Raw genomic sequence first — 25,864 nt, 5'->3', positions numbered from 1 at the left:
TTATTGCTAGCAATTATTTCCAATAATTACCTATCCGATGACTTTTATCTAATAGTTTATTAGTTTCAAAAGCTTCAAACTCCATTTAATAATTTATTATAATAAATACCCCCACCCTAGTGAACAACAAGCCATAAAATAGAATAGACGGTAAAAGTACATTGTGCCACTCAGAAGGTCATCTCACCAGAAGTTAATTTGCTTGCTTTGTCCATCAGCTGGTCCATTGAAACTCGCCGTGAAAATCACAAAAGATTATTATTCAAGTCGTTCGTTTGGTCCTTTGCCTTATGGTTTCTTATAACACCTTCTATGAGCAGTGTTGATATAGCCACGTTTGGCGATGCTGGACCTCACAAAACCCTTCCTAACTTGGGATTAATCTTATGACTTTTCGCAATGTTTTATACTATTAACAGTTCTCCATTGCTCGTTACCAAGTAAGGTTTTAAGCTAAAAACGATTTGGAGTAATTACCAATAGTGTCCAGGCCCTTTTAAAGGGTTAGGGTTAGGGTTAGAAGTCTTTGCAAATGAGGGGGATGAGTGCTTGCTGTCCGCTTCTAGAAGATTTGTCTCAATAATACAAGTCAAACAAACAACAACAACCACAACACCAACAACAACAACCACAAAATGAATAGCGGAACAAATGTTGAAGTATTTCATACCACGAAGGTTTCGCAATCTTTATTACAGAAATACAAATAAGGAGGGTGAAAATAAAGGGAAGGAAAAACAAATACAAATAAACAACCGGTATGCCATTAGCACAAGCAAACCGTGTTATTACATTCTGAAAGACCTCGGGAAGAATAAAAACAACTTCATAAGTGTGGGGCGGGGTTGGGTTATCTAACGTGCAGTGACAACACCGCGGTGTCGGTGTTACACACCCATGGTGTTATAATTACAACTGTGTACTCATATGGTGTTAGAAATACATCTGGGTATGAGAATTACACCATGTGTGTTAGAATTACACCTTGTGTGTTAGAATTACACCTTGAGTGTTAGCATTACACCCAGGGTGTTAGAATTACACCGATATAACCACGGTTCTCAATAAACGGGTGTTGTCCGTTCGAGATAACTGTGTGCCCTGACAATCCTTTGCTGTCAGACTGAATACACGACGGTGTTAGAATTACACCGACGATGTTGACCAATAGTGACACTTTATGTAATGAGCTTAACTGCACCAAACACTGCACTGGTCGTGGTTTAAGGTGCACCAAAAAAGAAAGAGAAAAACAAACGGTTAAAAAGAGTAACAAACCTATAGTACTTCAAAAGTACACGTCAGGTGCGTCACCCTTTTGTACCCGTGTAGTAGGCGGGTATCGCTGGGTGCATGGTGACCCAATTTTGAGCACTGAGGCTTTTTGGCCACGGGCATTCTTATTCTAAAGGTCAAGGTTGGTGGTACAACACTTCTGCGATGTTTTTCCTTTTTTTTTTTTTTTTTTTAAATAACCTAGCGAGTGTTAAACATAAACATACACGCTATTTTGGCTGTTTTAACAACCATCAAAATCCGCGATTTACCTTTTTTTCTTAAAGTTTGTTAATTACACGTTATACGAGCGTGACATTACATTACAAATGCGTTCACAAAAATACGAAATACATGTAAACATCGAATATTATGTATATTTTTTTTGCATTGTATTCTATATTTATGTATGCGTTATTATGTGTGTGAGCCTTGTAATATACAGTAGGAATGTGATATACGACGGGAAAATGGACCTTTGGGGCTTGGATCGGCAGCCATTTTTTTTTCAAACAACGCAAATCAAATTGATTTGACCAAAATGTTGCCAAATCGAAGACAGTGCTTCTTGCTGGCTAGTGGTTTAAAGTGATAACAACTTACCATCATCGAATTTAAAACATTGTGTTAAAATGAAGAAAGCTTCGTGAGAAAAAGGTGCATCATTTGAAATCAATTATTGCCCCAAACCACCGCGTTTATTCACACAAGCTGGTGTTACCCGCAGACTCAATTTCATTTAGCTGTTTATAAAGTACAACAACATTGTGCTTTTCAGAAGGTGTAAACCAGTCAAACTGTAAAACACACAGTCACATGAACATTTCGTCACTGGTATCCTGCTCATTTCTGCCAGCGAAATAGTTCAAGCAATATTTTCTACCTATGAGCAGTTCTATGAAATATGGAGTTTGGGAATTGAACACAAAACACGCTGACGTTATGCGGACGTTAAATTTTGTTTTGAATATTCATATAAATGTGTATTGTTATAGAGGCTCTTCCACACAATCGTGCCACGCATGCGCAGTGTTCAAACACCGTCTCGAAATCAAATGATGCACCTTCTGTGAACTTGTTAAAACCAGCCTTTTCAGAAAGCAGTTGGGCCTAACCACTTTGCCAAATACTGTTCTCATAAATTAATATTACCAGTCTACACTTTAAAAACTCCCGGTCAAAATTGGTCCTGATTCCGGGTCAACCTAATCCGGCTAATCCAGCTGATCCGGAATATTGTTCACAAATTGGATTTAAATTCGGATTCTGCGTCATTTGGACCCTTTCTGATGGGCAATTTTGCTCTGACTGACCAATGGGATCAGGATCCGGTTCAATTCTAACCCGGAAGTTACGTAATAGAGGCCAATTAGCCAATCGGGAAAATTAGCATCATGGGCCCACATTAATTAATTAGTCGTCATTTAATTAACCGTACTTTTATTCAAATAGTGAAATATGCTTTACATATTCGGCAATAATAGATTGCACACAAATTGTTGGCCTTTAACTTCTTTGTTCATTACGTTTACGTATCCATGTATTATGGTTATGTTATGATATGGCGGTTGTGTCATATTGACAATCGAGATGCCCAAATTATTTATTGTTACGTAGGCCTACCTTTTTTTGTAACTACCAACTTTTCCAAGATGCACTAGCAAAAGTCACAGAGTCTCAGTCTTTTAAATACCAAACTAAGTTACATATTATGTTAACAGTTTACATGTACAGCAATCACTTCCGTAATTGTTACTGTGGTTCGTTGCAAGGTTGCCTCAAAAATTACAGGTAACGTAAACGGCCCCAAATACGAATGAACAGTATAAACATAAACTAACCGGTATTATTACACCGCCGTTACCATTGTCTTGTATTTGAGACAATTACACTGGGTAAAACATTTACTCCATGTTAACTTTGATTCTCTGTTCGGTATCAACATGCGACAACGTTCAGGGTGTCCATTTTAACACACCAGTTTTTGCTGTGTATGAAATGTAGTAATACCCGTAAATTTAACGGATATTCTTTTGCCCGCAGTTCGTCATATGTTTATCAACGTAACTTTTTACCGTCAACGCCCCGTGAACAACACTGACACCGATTTAAAACCCTTTCCCCGTGTATTTTTGGGGTAACGTTCTAGATGGGAATGTCACATCGGGTGTAAAAATGGTTGCGAATGAGTGAACTTTTTTAACGTAGGAGGCAAATCAGACGGGCTTGTGGGAGGCAAATTGTTGACTGGCATTTTGGTCTTTTGCCCTTGTCACACGAGGCAATTTACAGGCAACCAGTTGCCTTGTGCGACACCACCTTGACGTTAAAGAGCATGGCTTATGGCATTCGACTTGACCCCATTCAAGTATAAACAGTTCGCGCACAAAGCGGGTATGAAAGTCACACACATGTTTTTTTTAATACTTTCGCGTAATGAAAGAACTTGCTTTTTGAAAAGAAGACACATCTGGAATACACCGTGGTGTTAATTAACAATATTGGTATTGGATCGTGAACACAGTGTTTACACTGGGCTAATTGGTGTAGTTTTAACACCACGTGGCAAATGCGCGCTCCCACGATGAAATAATAGCTACTTTTAGACATTGGCACCTTTTATTCAGGACTAAACGGTGCATTCATTTGACACCAAATTAAAACACAATTTTTTTTTCGCTCTTACAGTGTAAACGAACCTTGCTACATGCATAATTATTGTCCACACATAGTACCAACTACACTGGGATACAAATGTTAAAGCATACTCGCTCTTTATAGTGATGCGATTGACAAATGACGTCATGTTACACATGACTACAGTGCGGTGCACTGATTGGCTGATTGTTCTAGGGGTGACGAAGTCACGCCCCTTTTAATCAACCACTTGAACGTCCCCATGGCTTATTTCAGCACTGGGTTTGCTGGGTTGTTGTAAAAGGGGCGTGGCATCCATAGGCCAAGTTTAAGACCAGTTATACGAAACGTAAGCCTTTTTTTAATCTTCTGCCATATAAAACCTGTTTCTTCAGCGTGGGCTGACACGGTTTCTTTTCCCGTATTATTTATGTTTTGGTCATTTGAAAGAATTTCCCCACACCCTGTAAAATCTCTGAACGCAAAATAAAATAATAAAATATAAATTTGAATAGTATTTTACGCTGACCCTGCTATTTAGTGTTCGTTGGAACCAGCTAACGAACATGAACTAGGCCAAATAAATAAAATAAAAACTTGTTGAGCGTCCTGCCTTTTTTTTTATTATGGCTGCCACAATTTAAAAAAAAAAATTGCTTTTTTTTTTTTTCCAAGTTTGTCCGTCTTCTGAAATCGTTAAAGTGTTTGGGGAGGATAAACATAGTTTTCTATTTGGCCTAATACAGCGGTTGATAATACCACTAACTCTTCGTCTCTCCACTCTCTTAATCTCGTTATTAACACCACTCCTTCCTACCCCGTCCCGTGCCCAATTTCATAGAGCTGCTAAGCACGAAAATTTGCTTAGCATGAAATTTCTTCCTTGATAAAAACAGGATTACCAACCAAATTTCCAAATTTGTCGCAATTCCTAGATACTGGTATTCAGCTGTTGTATGGATATCTTAAAAATAACGTCGCAGTTTGGTTGGGAAATCCTGTTTTTATCAAGGCAAACATTTCATGTTAAGGAAATTTTTGTGCTTAGCAGCTCTATGAAATTGGACCTTGCTAATACTATAATTAGTTATTCCCTTTGATGTTCTTGTCATTCCCTTGGCCCCTCCCCAGGGTATTTTACCGTCTTACCAATCAGGAATTGTGACACACTTGCTGTTTGATTGTGTGTGCTCTTTTGTTTTGAAAAAAGTCAGAGCCCAAGCCAGGGCCCAAATTTAGAGCCCAAGCCAGAGCACAAGCCAGCGCCAAACCAAAGCCTCAAGCCAGAGCCTTAGCTAGAGCCCAAGCCAGATCCTTAGCCAGAGCCCATAGAGCCCTAGCTAGAGTCCAAGCTAGTGCCCAAGCTAGGGCACAAGCCAGCGCCCAAGCCAGAACCCAAGCCAGAGCCCAAGCCAGAGCCCAAACTAGAGCCCAAACTAGAGCCCAAGCCAATGGCCAATTTAGAGCCCAAAACCAGAGCCCAAGCTAGCATCCATCATAGAGCCCAAGCCAGAGTCTAAGCTAGAGCCCAAACTAGAGCCCAAGCCAATGGCCAATTTAGAGCCCAAAACCAGAGCCCAAGCTAGCATCCATCATAGAGCCCAAGCCAAAGCCCAAGCATAGTGCCCAATTTAGGGCCCAAGCCAGAGCCCAAGCTCGAGCCCAAGCCAGATCCCAGGCCAGAGCCCAATTTAGAGCCCAAGCCAGAGTCTAAGCTAGAGCCCAAACTAGAGCCCAAGCCAATGGCCAATTTAGAGCCCAAAACCAGAGCCCAAGCTAGCATCCATCATAGAGCCCAAGCCAGAGCCCAAGCTAGAGCCCAAGCCAGATTTCAGGCCAGAGCCCGATTTATAGCCTAAGCCAGAGTCTAAGCTAGAGCCCAAACTAGAGCCCAAGCCAGTGGCCAATTTAGAGCCCAAAACCAGAGCCCAAGCAAGCATCCATCATAGAGCCCAAGCCAAAGCCCAAGCATAGCGCCCAATTTAGGGCCCAAGCAAGAGCCCAGGCTAGAGCCCAATCCAGCGCCCAAAGCTAGAGCCCAACCCAGCGCCCAACCAAAGCCCAAGCTAGAGTTCAAGCTAGAACTTGTAATATACAATTATTTTGTACCGTCTCCCCGAAAATATGTTTTGTTCAGCAATATTTTCTGATTTACCAGTATTACCTGGCTCAGGGTATACTGACAATAGAAAGTCAACACTGCTACCGAGCAAAACATATTTGCGAGGAAACCATCCACAACCATCTTGAGTCAAAGGGATATTTTGGCTGGTAGCCTGTGCCCGTAGTAAAGCTAAAATATCCATAAATATACTTAGTAATTTTTTTTTGGTGCTTAGCAACCAGATTAGCTTAACCATTGAGAGGGAATATTTGGCCACACCTTATGGCAAGTTGTTATCACGAATAATCCATTTAATTTAAACGAGTATTACTTAAAAAAAAAATATACAAAAAAAGGAAAATAAATAATACTGAAGAATGTATGACAGGTTTTTCTTTCACGGCGTGGCTGGCAATCTACTCGTGGAGCTGCGTGTCACACAGAACTGAGACCTTCGCAAAACTGGAGGCAATTGCGCATGTCCCGTGACCTCTGAACTTTAAGGTTAAGAGTTCGTTCTGTACCAGCAAACGAACACATAGCGAGAAGACCCGACACCATCTAAATTATTGTCTTCTATAGAACTAAAACTGATTTGATGTTTTTCTGTCCGTTTTTTTTGTTTTCGCGAGTGAATACTTTGTGATAATTCAAAGATGGCAGTAGCGTCAAAACATGCGGATCCATTTATCGTATAGGACGGGTTTTTCTTAAAATTAGAACTAAGTACTGCGTGAAACGGAATTTTTAGTGTCGTTCTGAACTGACCTCATCCAGACACCCCACCCTGGATATTACATACCCATCCGCGTTGTGATAGTACTGCCACGTAGTTGAACATCACATTGAAAAAAAAAGCCGAATTGTGGTCGAAGGCCCAACTAGGAACAACTACACGATTCTACCCTCATATTGGTCAACAGGCTATATTTGATATCTTGTTTGTCGTCGAAGTAAAGCACGGTAAGCGGGGACATATGACTGGCCGAGCAACAGGGGCCCATGTAGCCTTCTGGGGGTGGGTTCACCATAGACATGATTTTGGTGTGGCTGTACTGTTGGAGTCGCATTCTAGGGCAGAGACCGGAGCAGTAGTTTGCTTCGTACGCCTTGGGCATGAGGATCCAGTCCCACTGGAAGTCTGCGAAGACTACGCGGAGAGGGTACCGGCAGCACCTTTCCTCGGGCTGGCTCTCAGAGCAGATCAGCCCAGCGGCCCGACGGCTTCGTCTCCTCCTTGCGTCGTGTAGTCTCAGCTGGATAAAGGGTTTCTGGTTGGAGAAAAAAAAAGTGGACAACTTGGGTAATGGAAATCCTTCTTAATGACAAAGAGCCCTTTGAAGTGGCAGAGATAGAAACAGAGCATACCATTTCTCCAACTTTGTATTACAGACGTTATTTACTTCTGGTCACTAGCTCGCTAAGCGTGAATAAACCAGTGTTTAGTGGTGATTGCTCTGTGGACCAGAAGCATCGTATAAAACACTTGACGGTGTTCTCGGTTCTCTAACGTGCACTCCCAGTCCTGGTACACGGGGCCAACAGCTTAATGTCCCATCCGTAGGTCAAAACAACGATGGTAAAGTATCTTGCTCAAGTGATAAAAGTGCAAAGACAAGCTCTGCCAAGAACAAGCTCGGCCAAGACAAGCTCGGCTAAGACAAGCTCGGCCAAGAACAAGCTCGGCCAAGACAAGCTCTGCTAAGACAAGCTTGGCCACATCAAGCTCGGCCAAGAAAAGCTCTGCCATGAACAAGTTCGGCCAAGAAAAGCTCTGCTAAGAACAAGCTCGGCCAAGACAAGCTCGGCTAAGACAAGCTCGGCCAAGAACCAGCTCGGCCAAGACAAGCTCTGCTAAGACAAGCTCGGCCACGTCAAGCTCGGCCAAGAAAAGCTCTGCCAAGAACAAGCTCGGCCAAGAAAAGCTCTGCCAAGAACAATTTCGGCCAAGAAAAGTTCTGCCAAGAACAAGCTCTGCCAAGAACAAGCTCGGCTAAGACAAGCTCGGCCAAGAACAAGCTCGGCCAAGATAAGCTCTGCTAAGACAAGCTCGGCCACGTCAAGCTCGGCTAAGAAAAGCTCTGCCAAGAACAAGCTCGGCCAAGAAAAGCTCTGCCAAGAACAAGCTCTGCCAAGAACAAGCTCGGCTAAGACAAGCTCGGCCAAGAACAAGCTCGGCCAAGACAAGCTCTGCTAAGACAAGCTCGGCCACGTCAAGCTCGGCTAAGAAAAGCTCGGCTAAGACAAGCTCGGACAAGAACAAGCTCGGCCAAGACAAGCTCTGATAAGACAAGCTCGGCCACGTCAAGCTCGGCTAAGAAAAGCTTTGCCAAGAACAATCTCGGCCAAGAAAAGCTCGGCCAAGAAAAGCTCGGCCAAGAACAAGCTCTGCCAAGAACAAGCTCGGCTAAGACAAGCTCGGCCAAGAACAAGCTTGGCTAAGACAGCTCGGCCAAGAACAAGCTCGGCTATGAACAAGCTCGGCAAGCTCGGCCATGGCAAGCTCGGCAAGCTCGGCCATGGCAAGCTCGGCCAAGACAAGCTTGACCAAGAACAGGCTCGGCCATGGCAAGCTTAGCCAAGAACAAGCTCGGCCATGACAAGCTCGACCAAGACAAGCTCGGCCACGACAAGCTCGGCCACGACAAGCTCGACCAAGACAAGTTCGGCCACGACAAGCTCGGCCAAGAGCTTCAGATCAGATCAAGAGTTATAAAAATGTCTACACTCACACCCTGAGTGAAAAAAACTCGAAGTTGGAATTTTTAATTCTTACCCTTGTTTCGTCTTCATCAGTCAGCCCAGTGATCACAACCGAGTTGCCCTCATCGTCGTACACCTCAATCTTCAAACCGGCGTTGGTGCTTGGGCTCACAATCCATTCCACGACTACGTCAGTCAGCTCGACGCTGTGCCACTCCCCGTGCCGGGTGCTCAGGCGAAGCTTCTCTTCCCGTACCGTGTCCAGCTTGATGAGCCCGGCCCGTCCCTTGTTGATCCGAACCACCCGGCTAACGCTCACCAGGCTCATGGTGGTTTGTACTACTCTCGCCCTTTGGACGTAGAAGTATAGGGTAGCCTTTGAGACTATGTACCCGTCGGTTTTGTCTTGCAGGTCGAAATAACATATGGTTGGGTCGTCGATGCTGAGTTCTGGAGGTGCTGTAAGAAAGAGATTGAAACAACCTTTATTACACGATTAAACGTTTGGTAGTATTGAGTTAAGCTGGTGAGCAAATGAGCACACCAGCAACCTATGGTATAGGGATAAAGGGGATGCGGCGGGAATCAGACACTGTAAGAGACCAATACGCGGCTAGATTTAGTTTGGTCCACACGACAGAAGAAAATTGTAAGATTGGTGTAATTTTCCGCGTTTTTTTCGGCTGAAGAATTGCATGCCCGATTTATACGAATCCAACCTGTAACGAAGTCCTTCCACGTTGTATGTTTCGTTGCCCAAATGTGTGTTTTTTCTTCTGCTGTAAAGTGTATGCCCTTTATAAGACTAATGTCAAGTATTTCTCTTTGTGTCCTTGATAATTTAGGTACAATTTGACCGTCGAGTTGACGATCGAGTCGACGATCGAGTCATGTGTACTGCAAGAAATGCAATAAAACGAATGACCTGTGATTTTACAATTAAATAATGGCTTCTAATATAGCGCTCATAATTCGTCACTCAGTGACGCTCATGGCGATTCAACATTCTTTTTCTTCAAGGTGTGTGGGGCTATGTTTAAATTATGAGACCTACTCATCTTACATCATACCATGTATTGTTTTACAATGTGCCGTGGCGCAATATGCTGCCAATCAAACCAGGACTATCAAAATAGGCTAAACATTTAAAAATATTATTGTGACGGAGATTACATCGGGGTTTGTCATAGTCGTCGAAAATGTGCCTCCCTCCAACATGTGGCATGCCATTTGTTTTCAGTTACAGTTGCAACCCTCAAGTGACACACGTGGCGTCAGTTTGCGTGTGTAGCCAAGGACATACCTGTTATAATTAAGGCTATCAAACGTCATCAACAACTCAAACTTTTCATTATACATGAAAAAAAAAAATCAAAAGTATTTAAAAAGATTTAAACATTTACAATAACAAAAAAAACGCTCCCGCGGGCCAGAGTCTTTAACGTTTTCAAATCGCATTAAATAAACACTACTATGGCTCAATTCAATAACCCTGAAAACAAATTTCCACAGTCGATAAACAAAACCAAAAACAACAATGCCGCTAAAATCCTCAGGGTGCGGTTGTCCTTTTTCATTGATTTCCAATTTTGCTAAGGCGGGTACTTACAATTACATGTCACTCCTCTTACTCAAAAACAGACCACTAATACTGATTGATGGGTCGCGTCAATTCCCTCCAAAAGGGAGTTCTAATAAACGCTGTTTACTCGGATTCTCAGCCCCTGTAAGCTGTCCAAATAATACATACCTTGGTTTCTATTGCCGTTGTTGGTAATGGTTTGCCCCCCCCCCTTCTCTCGGTCCCTCCACTCCACCCCACAAGAGAACAGAAAAACCGTTACACGCAAATGTGACATGATCTGACATGTTTATCCGCGATTATTGACGTTAAGTTGATCGGGGCGAGCGCCAGTGTGACTCAGCCTAACTGACAACACCTATGCTCTCTCAATGTTTGTCATGTTTCAAAGCAATGTCCCTAAATCCTACACAATACCGCTTTCAAAACAGTAAAGAAAGAAGTTGAAAACCTTAAGAGTGTTATGAACAACTGCGGCCGTAACTAATTGATTAAATAATACCTCGTAGTTAAATCGTTAGCTGAGGTGTTTGTAAACTTGTTTTTTCCCCCGACCAAATCCCAAAGCCACAGTTTGTTTACGACAAGAGATCGAGATCCACCCAAGGCGAATGGGTTTTTTTCTCATCATTTTTCAGCATCAGGGAAATGGGAAATAACACCCTTCAAACGAATCTGTCGAATGTTTCCGAAAAAGGCGGTTCCGGCATTTTTTAGACGTGTTCATTTTTTTGTAGGACAATTCATCAATGGCCTAGAGCACTACATTAAAAGCGCTCCGACACGCTTGACTGTTGGTCGGTCAACATCTTTGTTTAACTTAAAAAAAAAAAAAGTTTCTTTAGCCACCATGGTTGTTTGTCCAGAGATAGATATATTACAGCAAGTGGGTAGCTGCCCAGAGAGGGGAAATCCCGGCTATAAAAATGACCAAGTTGTGGTTAGGTCTGGCAATCACAAACCGCGTACCTGCAACTTGTAAGAGTGGGAGATCCCAGCTTCAAAAATAACTAAGTTGTGGTTAAGTCTAGCAATCACAAACCGCAAAACCACAAAAACCACTTAGCAATTTAACTGCAAACATAATATGAAGTCTTCCAAGGGTTGTCTTTTTTTCTTCCCTTTTTTTTGCGGTAACACGCGACGGTCAAGACACTCTGTGATGATGTACGAATTTCGACAACTCTTCGCAGCCACTCCAGTTTGGCTGAGTGCTCTACCGATGAGACGCGTGGAAAGACAGGCGGCCTCAGTTCATTGTCACGATGTCTGGGTAAGGGAGTACCCCCCCCCCCCCCCCCCCTCGCTCTGAGCTCTCTTTACTGATATGAAGGCTATTAAAAAAAGAAATTCATTTCTATCTGCCCATGCCCAGGTCCTCTCTTCTAAGGGTTTTCGGTTGCAAAATGTGTAGGCGGGTAATAGCTCGAGATTTGGCGGTGAGGAAGCAAGGATTGGATTTTGAAGTAGCTAAAGGTTTGAGGGCATGTGCTTATGGGGACAGTTTTGATCCTTGGAGTACCGATTTAGAAAGTCCAAAGGCGTTTACCCATTTAATATAATATTATTCTTTATAGATGTTTAAGTATATACAGATTTCGAAGAAAACGCTTCCTAAGTAGTCTTTATCCCAAAAGGCATTGGGTTAAAGAACACTTCATATCTGAAACTTAAAATAGAAAGCAAGATAACAAAACTTTTTAATTGACTAAGAATTTTTCCATCTCGCTTTTATAAGGCCCAGTTTATGTCCGAAGTTTCAAAGTCCTGATGACAGTTTTAAAATTGGTAGCCCAAATATCGCATAATAATATTGAAAATCATGTTAGGGCATATACTTGATAACACTGCAAATCGATCGATCGATCGATGGCAGTAAAAGGTTGTTTGACTTTTATCGATTATCAATAGAGATTAAGACTACGGGCACTTCTGACTCATCGGTAGAGTGTTTATAACAAATAGACATACATGAAGCTGTGTTTCCATGTTTTTTTTGTGAGCAATATGTAGGCCTACACAACTCCCTAACTGGTAGGCTACCAAATTGTTGCTTAGCAACAGTTTTCACTTTTCTCAGACTGGTATGCATTGACTTGACAACTTTATATTCTAAATTTTAGCGTGTAAAGTTTTATCTGTTCACAGGTCCTTGGTATACGTTATGAACAATGAAAACTTTACCTACTAAAAGTTATAGTGTGTAAAGTTTTAACTGTTCACATCAGCCGAGAGGTTTTAGTTAAGTCGCTCGGTCAGAATTGACCAAGATTCCGGGTCAGGGAACTGACCCATTTCCGGGTCAGCAAATGGGATTTTTCAAAAAAATTGATTCTGCGTAATTTTGACCCATTTCTGTGTCATTTTTTGTTTTGTTACATCGATATCGATTCATACTGACCAAGAAATGGGTCAGATCTCACGAGATCTGGATCCGGGTCAATTCTGACCGGAAAATTCAATTATCCTAAAAAAAAAGAAGAAAAAAAGAGAGATACACCTTTAAAGTATGTATTGCATCAGTGTCATATAGGGCTGGTAATATGGCTGATCCAAAATGGACATTGGCCCCATGCGTGGACTCGTGGATCGTTTACCAAAACCCAGACAATTATTAACGAAATAAAACACTTGTTGAAATCGGATGTTATCACGACTATTTATTAAAGCCAGTGGACACTTATTGGTTTATTGTGAAAGACCAGTCTTCTCACTTGTTGTATCTCAACATATGCATAAAATAATAAACCTGTGAAAATTTGAGCTTGATTGGTCGTCGAAGTTGCGAGGTAACTATGAAAGAGAAAAAAAACACCCTTGTCACACGAAGTTGTGTGCTTTCAGATGCTTGATTTCGAGACCTCAAATTCTAAACCTGAGGTCTCGAAATCAAATTCGTGTAAAATTCGTGTCTCAAACCCTGTGTGTGAGAGCCTGTTTAGGGTACAATATTGTTACGGTATATGGTTACCCGTCTATTTTGGGCAGACTCGCTCTGATGTGATTGTACTGAAAAGTTCATTACATAGACTGTGTTCGTTTTGTTATTTTGACGTCTCAGAAATTAACTGGCCATGGACATTTGACTACTGTCACAGTGCGGCCATTTTGCTTGGCTCTAAATTAAACTCACGTATAACCAAACCGAGGTTGGAAGGAAGTAAAGTATGGCACCATTTTATGGCAAGTGATTAAACTATAGGTGTCATTGTGGACTCAGAATACCCGATTATGGCGTTTGTGTTTTTCCCCTCAACGCATGTAATGTATTGTGAACAAAATGTGAGAACATATTCATATTATGCTTATTTGTTGCGTGACTGTTAGATGACTGTACTCAACGCACTGCGAAAGTATTGCTCATAATTTATACACTGTAAATATGGATTTTGTCTCCCTGTACTGTAACTGCGTATGACACAGACTCGCCAATTGCCTTGGACTGTTCCAGATTTATGATTTTGATCTAAGTTTTTTACTCTTTTCTCTGTGATTGTATGCAGTGTGAACAACAGCCCAATTAATTCCTTGGTTGGACAGTACGGTCTGTCTGTTTTACACCCACGTATTGAAGCTGTTGACAGTTGATGACAGTTATTGACAGTTGTTTAATCAAGTTTGGCAGTGGGCCATTTCACTGCGCATGGATGGAGCCAGAAATCAGGCTTTCACTTCCCCCACAAATCTTAATTAAAGGCAGTTGACACTATTGGTAATTGTCAAAGACTAGCCTTCACATTTGGTGTATCTCAACACATGCATAAAATAACAAAACTTTGAAAATTTGAGCTCAATCGGTCATCGAATTTGCGAGATAACAATGAAAGAAAAACAACCCCTGCAACACGAAGTTGTGTGCGCTTAGATGATTGATTTCGAGACCTCAAGTTCTAAACTTGAGGTCTCGAAATCAAATTCGTGGAAAATTACTTCTTTCTCGAAAACTATGACACTTCAGAGGGATCCGTTTCTCACAATGTTTTATACCATCAACCTCTCCCCATTACTCGTCATCAAGCAAGGTTTTATGCCAATAATTATTTTGAGTAATTACCAATAGTGTCCACTGCCTTTAATAATAGATATTGCTATACATAAAAGGTATAGATATTTGTCGAAGATCCTTTACAGTTTGCTGGGAATTAATTGTTCAAAAGATAAACAATAAAAAATAGATGAACAATAATCAAAAAGATGAAAAAATTAACAACATATATAAAAATAAACAACATATACAAAAATGTTTGGTTCCGTTTCACTTTTGTCTCCTGAAGACAATCAGAGTGTACTGATCGAAACGTCGGTTTTGCTCAAACGAGTGGTGAATCTATGTACAGAACCATCACACCTCATTGAGACAGTTTCACGATGTTTATGGTGTTGTCCCCAAACCTCACAAGATTGACAACAATAATAATCACACAAATAAATAAATAAACAAATAAATAAACACGATATAGTCACTCGTGATCGCCACTTCAGTATGTAACCTTTGGTTTGGTCTGTGGTGTCTGACAGAAATGTTTACACTTAAATTGTTTTTATATTCCTGGCGAAACAAGCCTCAACACCCAAAACCAAAACATCTATAAATAGCCACTGTGAACATTGTACCCCTTGGGTAAGACCCAGTGTAAACATGTCATGTGGACGATTTTGAAGCAGCTTTTTGTTAATTTCCCTTAGCCCAAACCCTTAGCTAAGGTATTTCCATGTTCAAGTGGTTAGACTGGACTTGCAATACCAAGTTTGTGGGTTCGAATCCTACCAAGCTAACTGCTGATTTCAAAATGACATAGAACAAGTATTGTCTTCTAGTTACTGAATCTCAATTTATGAATTTGTACCATTCATAATCATAGACGTTAAAGCCATTGGACACTTTGTGAACAGAGCACAAATTACAAGTTCACAGATTTACAAGTTACTTACAGGGTTTACAGAAGGTAATGGTGAAAGACTTCCCTTGAAATATTATTTCATGAAATGCTTTACTTTTTGAGAAAACATTAAAACAATTATCAAATCTCGATATCGAGAATAACGGATTTATTTTAAAACACATGTCATGACACGGCGAGACGTGCGGAAACAAGGGTGGGTTTCCCCGTTATTTTTCTCCCGACTCCGATGACCGATTGAGCTTAAGTTTTCATAGGTTTGTTATTTTAGATATAAGTTGTGATACACGGAGTGTGGGACAGTACTGTTTACCGATGGTGTGCGATTGCTTTAAACCAATGTGTGTAGGAGCAAAGTTTCTCATCCCTTCTCTATGGTATAATGAGAGAGATTGGCTGTTGCCAGCTTGGTGTGTTTACATCACCTTGTGGAAGTTTGCCGAGTTTCCTTAACGGGAAGATCATGTAAACAAATAACAAAAACAAGCATCCCTTTCAAATGATAAAAAGACGAAGACATTGAAAAATTGAAATTGCAATACCGTGCTCCCAATCTGCCATTTTGCCTTCCTTTAACACTTTTCTGCGTGGGTGGTGACGGGGGAACATATAAGAATATTACAAGAGAGAGTCAGTCAGACCACATCTGTTGAGAAGTCCATAATTAGTGGCATGGACCCGTGGGCGAGAACCAACCTCCAAGTTACCCCATTAATCATAGTGCAAAATAATAATTTTCTAAAAAAAGTCCTAGGCTGAGGACATCTTGAAGCATCACGTTGCATTCGTTAACAACGGAGGTCCCTACATCTTTGAACAGCTTGTGGCTTCCGGTTGTTGTCCACAGCTTATGAATTATTCATGGTGTCTCATGAATAATGCATCAAAGAGATACCTCGGGATACACCAGGGCACGCGGTATATTAATTGACGAGACCTCATTATGGATTTTTGTGTTCTTAATTTTTGTTGATCTGAACAATTTCAGTTACCTGGGAAGATAGCAAAGGTGATTGGTTTGTTGGCAATAATAACACAACTTTTAAATTGCTACAAATAGGGCGAAACTTTTTAAAGTTCGATAAAGAAAGGTTTACGGTAACACCATGTAATGATAATCTCTAAATGAGTTGGAGTGGTTCTGAAAAAAACCGTTGGTTCCAACTTATAGTTTCGATCAGTACGCTCTGATCGTCTTCTAAAGAAAGCTAGACTTTTAAAGTTCGTTGTTTGATTTTTACGTAGATAAGAGTAAGAGTATTTGGGCTGAAAGTTATGTTTGCGGTAGCATTTCATCACTATTTCCCAATCTGTTTAAAGGAAATAAAACCCGCCGTTTATAAGAAACCGGACTAGATTTCTCTTGTAATAAATGGATAACTTCAAACTTTATTTATTTATTTATTTATTTATTTATTTCCGTTTGCTGATGCCGCATAAGGTTCGAATTATTTTAATTTGTGTGCCTGTTTTAAAGGCACTGGACACTTCAGGTTATGGTGAAAGGCCAGGGTTTTCACTTGGGTGTATCCCAACGTGTGTATACAATAATTGTTTTCTTTGTTTTACATTTGGACTCATCGCAGGTGCAAGAGAATAATGACAGCAAAACACCCTTGTTGCACAAATTGTGTGTGATTTCAGATGCCTAATATTAAAAGGCCTTGGGCCCTTTATTGGGTGAGGGAGAAAAAAAACGTCTTTCAAAAACTACGTTTACGTCCGAGGGAGCCGTTTCTCACAATGTTTTACACTAAACAGCTCCTCGTTGCTCGTGTCCCTAGTAAGTTTTTATGCTTACAATTATTTTTTAGTAATTACCAATATTGTCCAGCGCCTTTAAGACGTCGTGATGCCTATAGAGGCTCAGGCCAGGTCAATCGGTCAATGCCTAGCCTCCACACTATTCACTCGCGTCCATCTCACATTAATGTCTCAAATCGCACCAGAAAAAAAGGAGCCCTCAGGAGCAATTCCACATAAAAAAAATTAATGTGACTCGATGAATATTAGAATTAACCCCAGACATGTGCCCCGAGGCTGAGACATACAACAAATGAAACGGGAGAGTTTGATCTACTATTTCAATAATTTCCATATTGTGCCCCGGATCTTTATGACTTAATACGCCCTAACCTGGAACATTAAACTAAACTAGGGCGTGTGAATCCGCATTTTAATGTTTCTGAATTATGATTTTCAAATTGAGGAATCGGCTGCCCAAATAAAAAATTAATTCATCACTAAAACAATGGTGCATGAACGAGCTTAGGGCACTGGACACCTTTGGTAATTGTCAAAGACCACTATTCTCAATTGTATATCCAATATGCATCAAATAACAAATACCTGAAAATGTTGACTCAATTTGTCAACAAACTTGTGAGAGAATAATGACAGAAAATTACCTTTGTTGGAGATTTTTGAGTGCTTTCAGACACCTTATAAGGCTTCAGACCTGAAGTATTTTAGTACTGAGTGAAATTACCTTTCTCAAAGAATTACGTCACGTAAGAGGGAGCCGTTTTTACAATATTTTATACTATAAACAGCTCCCCAATGCTCGTTATATACCAATTACGTGTTTATACCAATACCGTTTTTATGCTAACACGTTCTGAGTAATTAAGTAGTCGAGGTAGTTTACTGGAGTCAAACAGATTGTTGTGTTAATTAACTCAATTATAGGTAACCAAATGGTTCACTCGGTCGAGTCGGCTGTGAGCTATACAGTTATATATCTCTTAGTTTTGTTGGTTCAAATGCACACAAAAATTACATTATTATATTCAAGAACGCTACTGACCAACTCTTTCGAGAGGGTTTATTGACGTTTATTTTTGTTTTGATAACAAACCCCAAAAATGTGTAATATTCTAAGCTGTGCCCACGCGAGCTTTCACATAAAGGGATTTTAGAGTATATCCGGACGCGCGTACAGAATTTCATCCTGACATTGCTAGACTAGTGGGCGAAATGTCTTATCAACTTTAGAAACGTCTGGTATTTGATGCCAACTGAGCGAGCATAGCAAATACATGTTTGATAACCCACATAAATATGTTATGATATATTATGATATAATACCATGTATACAATCTGATGATATGACCTATCGCATTGATGCATGCTATGACTATTAAATTGCATAATGCATAAATGCAATTTAATTTGATGGCTGAGTGATCGTGATTTTGCATTTGATGCAACAGAATTACAATGAGAGCTGAATGGCTTGAGGTTTCTTTGAACAACTCTGGCAATGACTTCACGCAATAGTGCATAATACTTTCAGGCAAAAGAGTTAGATGTTGTTGTCCCCTACATACCCTTAGCAGGTTGGTTACCGACCCCTTCACACTTGAATCATATAGCTGACCTAAAAAATATCACCTATTTATGATAACTTAACATTGTTCTCAAACTAACTACACTTCTACCTTTCCTGAAGAATGTCCTTGTGGGGTACATTGTTCTCAAACTAACTACACTTCTACCTTTCCTAAAGAATGTCCTTGTGGGGTACATCGTTCTCAATATATCTACACTTCTACCTTTCCTAAAGAATGTCCTTGTGGGGTACATTGTTCTCAAACTAACTACACTTCTACCTTTCCTAAAGAATGTCCTTGTAGGGTACATTGTTCTCAAACTAACTACACTTCTACCTTTCCTGAAGAATGTCCTTGTGGGGTACATTGTTCTCAAACTAACTACACTTCTACCTTTCCTAAAGAATGTCCTTGTGGGGTACATTGTTCTCAAACTAACTACACTTCTGCCGTTGACGGCGTGCGTCAAAGTGACGATTCTTTTACGTTACGTCATATGTGGGAGGTTGCGTTTTTATATTTCCATGGTGCACTAAAAGTGTATATATACACAAAACGGAAATTAAAATTGATGACGTAATCGGGCTTTCCGCGAATTCTTTTGTAAAGCACATGAGAAGGGTCTTCTAAATGATTGATTTTCTTACAAATAAGTTTAATCCAATTGGAACTCATTTCCCTCCTGATTGAAAAAAAGTCTCAAATTAATTTCAGCAAAAGGTCACCTGCTGCGGTTATCATTGAAGCTGGTCTTTAAAGGCAGTGGACACTATTGGTAATTACCCAAAATAATTGTTACATAAAAACTGATTTGGTATTAATATGCAATGGAGAGCTGTTGATAGTATAACAAGTTGTGAGTAACGGCTCCCTCTGAAGCTGCGTAGGTTTTGAGAAAGAGGTAATTTCTCACTCAAATTATAGAAGACTTCAGGCCTGAATCATTTTGTTGAAGCATATTAAAGCACACCATGTGTGACACAAGGGTGTTTTTCTTTCATTTCTTGCAACTTCGATGACCAAATTGAGTCCAAACTTTTTATGCATATTATGTTTGGAACCTGTGATACACCTTCAAGCGCGTATAGGTTTTTTAATGGAGAGTGTTCCTTTAATGTGGGTGCATGAGTGCATTGTTATAGATGCTACAGTTGTTTTTTACAGGTTTTTTACAATTGTCATGAAACAGTTTTCATGAAATAAGTAATAATTCTATACCAAGCTGGTTAATGTAAATGTTGACATGGGTGGTTGCTTATAATCCAATTTTCAACAGTTTGTGATGTTTGCGGTTGCCTGAATACGAGTTATACCGAGCGGAACAGCTGTACTCTTTTTGGTTTTTTACCCTTTTCTTTTCATTTTAGTTTAGTTCTTAATAAACAAGTTATTGTGCATAAATACCCCCTCAGTCTTTTGCCGGTCAAAGGGGGTTCTGTACTTTAGTATAAAGCCCTTTTTTGAAGCAGGAACTAGGCCTTGACTTAAAAAGCACGTTTGATTGGCTTTGTATTTAAGGAATAACATGGAATACAAGAGCTGCCAATTCTCCGTGATTCTGCAGAAAGTTTAAATAACCCAATCTACCAATGTTCTGGTGATTTTTTTGTTTATCTCCCTGTTAGCGGAAACTTTCCCCCTGGAATGTTGAATGTTGTTCTAAATGTTTGACCGATTGTAGTACAAAATCTCCAGGATTGCAAGATGCAAAATAAAAAAATTAAAAAAATATCTGGCATATCTCATGTAGCATTTGTTGACACCAAAAGAAGCTTATTGCCTGACGTCTCGACCCTGCTTAAGCTGACGAAAAGTTGCTTAGCAGCAGATACCAACCAAAACACAATGAAGTAGGTCTACAGTTTGCAATCCGGTTCTCTGCTGTGCTTAGCGCTATCTCCTGCCCAGTAGCAGCTTTTTACCAGGTCACTGGTTTAAAAAAAATCTAAACTTAGGTTAAACTATTTCACTGTTCCGATTATAGAAAAAAAAAGGGTTCTAGATCTCCGGGTCTCTGGCCCACCCGCTCTGTGCTATTAACCAATCAGACATAATAATAATATATCCTGATCCATTTTTTATTTCCCCAAGGAGTCGTTCCAGGGCACCCGGAGTTCATGTAGTGTGTGTTAAAAAAAAATGGAGGAGAAAAAAAGTAAGAAAGAAAAAACAGGCTTTCAAGACGGCGGCATCGTTATATAGGACACTCGAGTTAGGCGTGTCCCAGTTATCTCTGTGCTTTCGCTACCCCTGTTCTATTTTTATCCAGTCGTCTCGTCCCCCTTCCTCCTCAAGTCTATTAAAAGCTCGTCTTTATAACAAGAAAAACGAAAAGAAGATAGTTCCTCTGAGACGACTGTGATAATCAACAACCGCAATCTACTCATTACTCGAGCAGCCAGGCGTTGAAATATGATACGAGAAAGGATTTAGGGATGCATTTAGTTTCGCCATTATTTTTGTTCATCTTCCTGTTTTCTTGTTTTAATAATAATCACTCCAGAGATTTAACTTTATTATGTCACGAATGTTCCAGATCCCCCGCCCCCTCATCTAAGAATAGAATAACCGTTGAACTCATTTGGAGTCACTGAGTGAAACGCTGCGACAGATTCAGGGTTTTGCGTTTAAACAAAATGGGCTGTGTAAAAACACATTATTTGATGTGATCTGATTTGATAAGGTTTAATAAAAACAAAGACCATCACAGCCAATTGCCGAATTGCAGTCAAATTACAAAGATATAAAATATACAAATACCGATTAAACAGTTTAATTATTAAGTCCTTTGCTTTAAACAAAATGTATAGTGTGCCAAAAAGAAAAAAAAAACTCATTATAACCTTATGAAAAGGTTTAACTAGTATGTAAGCTTACAAATGTAACCCTGATAATATAGAATCATTCTTCACATTCAAGTTGGGAATGGGAACTAGAAACTAATACTCTTTCTACTGAATTTCTGGGACGTATGGCCTCACGCTGTGGTGATAAAGGGTTATTTATCATGATTGTGGTGTCTGAACGCAGGGGATTCCTTGGTCTGTTTCTATCAGCACCGTGAATTTGGCCCAGTTCGCCATGAAAGGTTAAAAGCCCATGATAAAAACCATGGCCGAATTACGGGGCTCCATAATCACAGAAATGCGCTCGTGGCGCCCAGCTAATAAAAGCACGTGATTCGATGGCCCTTTTCGAGACCACGGGCACAGGCTTTAAGCCTTCATCAGTTAGTAAGAAAACACAGGCTTGCCTTTACTGTGCTTCAAACACAAGCCTACGGAGCCTCATACGTAGTTTCGATAAGGCCAGATTTGATGGGCCGTAAGCGCCGAATTCCATGGTATGCGAAACTGTAAATTTTGCACAGAGAGTCATTTTTCACCAATGTACCAACCGCATTACCTTTTGGGTGCATAATGAAGAGAACAAAATCAAGAATTCGCACACGAGTGTCTCGGTAAATAAAACACTTTAGATGGAAACACTTCTTTACAAGTTAGCTTTATAATGTAGCTTTATAATACATTCATTATTGGCGTAAAAAGATGCAGTTTTGACTGTACTCAACACTATGGTGTTCATGTACAAATAATGACGTCACACACTTAAACTGCACCATCACTTGGAGTTCTAAATTCGGACTGTCAATGGCTGACAAAACTGACAGTTGATGTCACGCACTATACGTACGCCCTGATGCTAATGAGCCCAATCCCGAATAGCTGCCCAACTGAGCAAAACTCATTGCGGACCAGTCATCATGTAATGTGAAGTGCATGGCGTTTTGGCCGGTAACCGGATCTCACTATGCTTAGCAAATTATCATCAGTCTCAGCTACGCGGCGGTTTGTATTTTTTGTTTGGTACATCAAAATAGCTACTGTCGTAGTGCTTATTAATTGTGGACGTTTGTTCTTCTAAACCGATTCAAAAAAGGGAATCCTTAGACAAAAATGATGACTTTTCTTTGGATGGCAATTCTATACTACAGAAGAAAAAACAATTGCCGGCGAGTTATGCAAGGATCGAGTCTGCAAAAAAACCTGACTGTTGATTTGTAATCCTCAACAAGTCATAACGTGGCGTCGATATAGGCCTATGCCTTCATAAAAGTTGCGATACCCTCTCGTTTAGAGTAGACTTACCACAACTCACTTTAAACTACAAGTTTTTGTTTTGGAAAGAACAATATAGTCTCAAACTTGACCCTTGAACCTGTCACAAAAATAACGCACTTTGTGACAAACTTATCAGTATGCGTTGTGCATATATGAACAATAAGTTGAAATGTCCATTATCCATTGTTAGTTGTTTGTTTCAGTTTCTTAAACCCTTTAAAAAATGCCACGAGGCTGGCTTGAATAGCTTATGTCCCAAAGATGTTCCAGTAACACATGATGGCTCACGCAATAGTTTAAAAACCTTGTGAAACTACACGATGTTTTGTACCCAGGTCGAGTTGGGCCGTCGAAAACTAGTTCACCACCTTAATACACGGCGCTTTAGAGTGTTGGTGATCACGTACAGTGAAATGTGACCCACATACACATTATATTTATACAGCGCACATTCATATTATGTAAGTACTTCAATTTTATGCTTAGCAGAAATGAGCAGGATACCAGTCACAATTTTCACTTGTGACATTGTATTTTGGCTGGTGACCGTGTTCTGGTAAGCATAGTAATATCGTGCTGAGCTACATTTTTGTGCTTATGCAGTTCTATGAAATTGGGACCATGACGTCGCCTGCCTTGCCCCACCTCGCACACCCCCCCCCTTTCCCAGGGGATAATAAAATCGGGAAAACAAATCTCAAGTTTATGGTTCGATACATGACATATGCGCGTGCCCCTCTCGCTCTTGCACCCCAGCGATAACTTCTGATAATGCTTTTAACAACTTCAGACAGACACAAATTCCGATGTGTTCAATGTGTTAAACTTTGACTTGGTGACGGTATCTGATTCTTTAAACCCAGTACACAACTTTGGCATAAACTTGATTTTGTGTGAGTGGTTTTGCGAGCCGTAACTTTTTTAATTTTTTTTTTTATTTCGGGAATTGTCTTCCTCAGTATAGTTCCCTGCTTTGTTTTAAGGGTTCCCTTTTTTGAATCTTTTTTGAATCAAAATTTCCATTGAGAAGCACACTACGACCATAGCAATTTTGTTGTGCAGTTAAACAAATATCGGGAATCTAAAGACTTTGATCTACTTATCTGCAGTCTGGAAGGGTTACTTGCGTTGAAGTTTTTAATTATGATGGGGTGTGGGGGGGGGGTAGAGATTTGAATGTAATAATACTCACTAGGTTTAGCAAACGTGATAATCCTTTCTGTCGTGACCTCATAGTGTGGTGCCGTGTCATACTCGTCCGTGTTGGGCATGCGGTACTCGTCGTTGGGCGGGGAGTCACCCTGCATCGAGCTCATCCCAGGGTCCCGCTCCAACAAGTGTTGCAAAGGTGGTATTTTGGGTATCGGCGAGGTGATGTTGGGCACAGTGCGTAGGTCTAACTTCCTAAGTATGTTCTCTTTGATGGACTCGATGCGTAGAGCCCGTTGGTGGGCCCGCATCTCACACGCCCCACACCGGGGCGGCTCCTGTTGTTGCTCAGTTCTGTTGTTGTTCACGGGTTCTGTGATACGGGTACGGGTCTTCTCGGACGGGTACTCACCGAGAGAAATGTCTTCCATGGGTGGTTTTGTGGCGTCGGACCCCGCTCTGGACCCCTTCCCCCTGGACGTACGGGGAGCGTGGGCCCTCTCGCTACTACTGCTGCCGAAATCCGATATACTGTAGCGGGTGTTTCTGTTTGATGGTAGCTGTCTGGCTAGACAAGCCAGGTATAAAAGCTGCAGCATCACAGCGATTGGTAACAACACTTGTAAATGCTTCATGATGTATTTGTGAAGTTTTGTTTGGTGGATGCACCGACAAGTCCCGGACCAGGCAGGCAGCTAGGGGGCAGGCTAGCGAGACAGCTGATCTCCACTGAGTTGGGAGGCTGAAGGGACGGTTCAAGGAATGCCTTCGCACTTTTATACCTAAGCGCCCTCAAACAACACACATGCACACACGACCGAGCAAGCACCCGCTGTATAATACACCATCAGCTGATTCCTGCAAAACAAATTAACGTTCGAGGGCAAACCGTCGTGCAATCCCCCCCTTCGGAAGCGCGAGCGAGACAGACCGCCTGTCAATCAAAATACGTCATGGGTCTGTGCGATACCGCCCCCAGTGCCGTTGTGTGGCACTCTTCAGCCACTGAGCAAACACCGTGGTAGGTGACGTACTTCAAAGGGGCCGATACGGTGACCATATCGGGGTCGTGCGCGCAACACACGTGCGTTGCATATACGTGTGTGTGTGTGACAACGTGTGTGTACAAGACTAGCTAGGAGCTGCCACGAATTGGTGACTGTCTGCATACAAGCTTGAAAAATCCAACCAGTCACTTCTGCAATTCCGTTCGAGACTCTCCAACTCTGATGCCAGCATTTCACAATTTCATACTGTGTTCATCAACCCCATGCATAGTCCCGGTGTCTCTTGTGTAGTAATGCTGCGTGAGGACGCCCGAGGAGTAATAGGTATACTCAGAGTGTACTGCTTAACAATGCACAGTAAAACTGCCCGCAGCCGGCCGCACTATGGGGGTTTGTTGATTGTAAAGTAGTTCTTTCAAACCGCGAAACCTACGTAAAGAGAACCCACAACCAGAGACCCTTTATTTCACTTCAAAGTTAACCAAACCGTGAAAGCTGTTAGAGTGTACAATATTCACAAACATTATTCCCACACACGAGTGCGTTTTGAATATAAAAACCACTTACTGTGAAGTTGGCCGTATCATCTTTAAAAAAAGAAAATAAATATATGAATAAAGTAAACACAACATCCATAGCAACAGTATAATAAAACCAAACTGCAATTTCAGAGAACTAAGCTGCAATTTCAGAGAACTTAACTGCAATTTCGTTCTGATATTACATCTTTAAAGCCATTGGACACTTTCGGAACAGAAACATAATTAAAAGTTCACAGATTTACAAATAACTTACAGGGTTTACAGAAGGTAATGGTGAAAGACTTCTCTTGAAATATTGTTCCATCAAATGCTTTACTTTTTGAGAAAATATTAAAACAATATCAATTCTCGATATCGAGAATTACGGATTTATTTTAAACACATGTCATGACACGGCGAAACGTGCGGAAACAAGGGTGTGTTTTCCCGTTATTTTCTCCCGACTCCGATTACCAATTGAGCCTAAATTTTCGCAGGTTTGTTATTTTATATATAAGTTGTGATACACGAA

General features: G+C 40.8%; 2 protein-coding genes across 3 annotated transcripts in view; one reads left to right on the top strand and one right to left on the bottom strand.

The window, feature by feature from the left end:
* LOC139948578 (protein Abitram-like) overlaps positions 1–25,864 on the top strand; it is a 68,278-nt gene that overhangs the window by 20,330 nt on the left and 22,084 nt on the right. The window contains exon 6 of one of the 2 annotated variants that reach the window (XM_071946739.1): positions 11,677–11,730. The exons of the other annotated variant lie outside the window; for it this stretch is intronic. The gene's annotated coding sequence lies outside the window, so the exon portion shown is untranslated. Of the gene's footprint in view, positions 1–11,676; positions 11,731–25,864 lie in introns of those variants that run through there. 2 annotated transcript variants of the gene reach the window in all.
* LOC139948576 (growth/differentiation factor 8-like) lies at positions 679–24,597 on the bottom strand. The gene is made up of 3 exons (XM_071946736.1): positions 23,848–24,597; positions 8,793–9,178; positions 679–7,287 (listed from the first exon to the last, which is right to left on the bottom strand). The coding sequence occupies exons 1-3, from the start codon at positions 24,437–24,439 to the stop codon at positions 6,898–6,900; spliced, it is 1,368 nt and encodes a 455-aa protein (XP_071802837.1). The 5' UTR covers positions 24,440–24,597; the 3' UTR covers positions 679–6,897.

The sequence above is a fragment of the Asterias amurensis genome, chromosome 16, assembly GCF_032118995.1.
Source record: "Asterias amurensis chromosome 16, ASM3211899v1".
NCBI lineage: Eukaryota > Metazoa > Echinodermata > Asteroidea > Forcipulatida > Asteriidae > Asterias > Asterias amurensis.
This window is presented reverse-complemented; position numbering and strand designations above follow the sequence as displayed.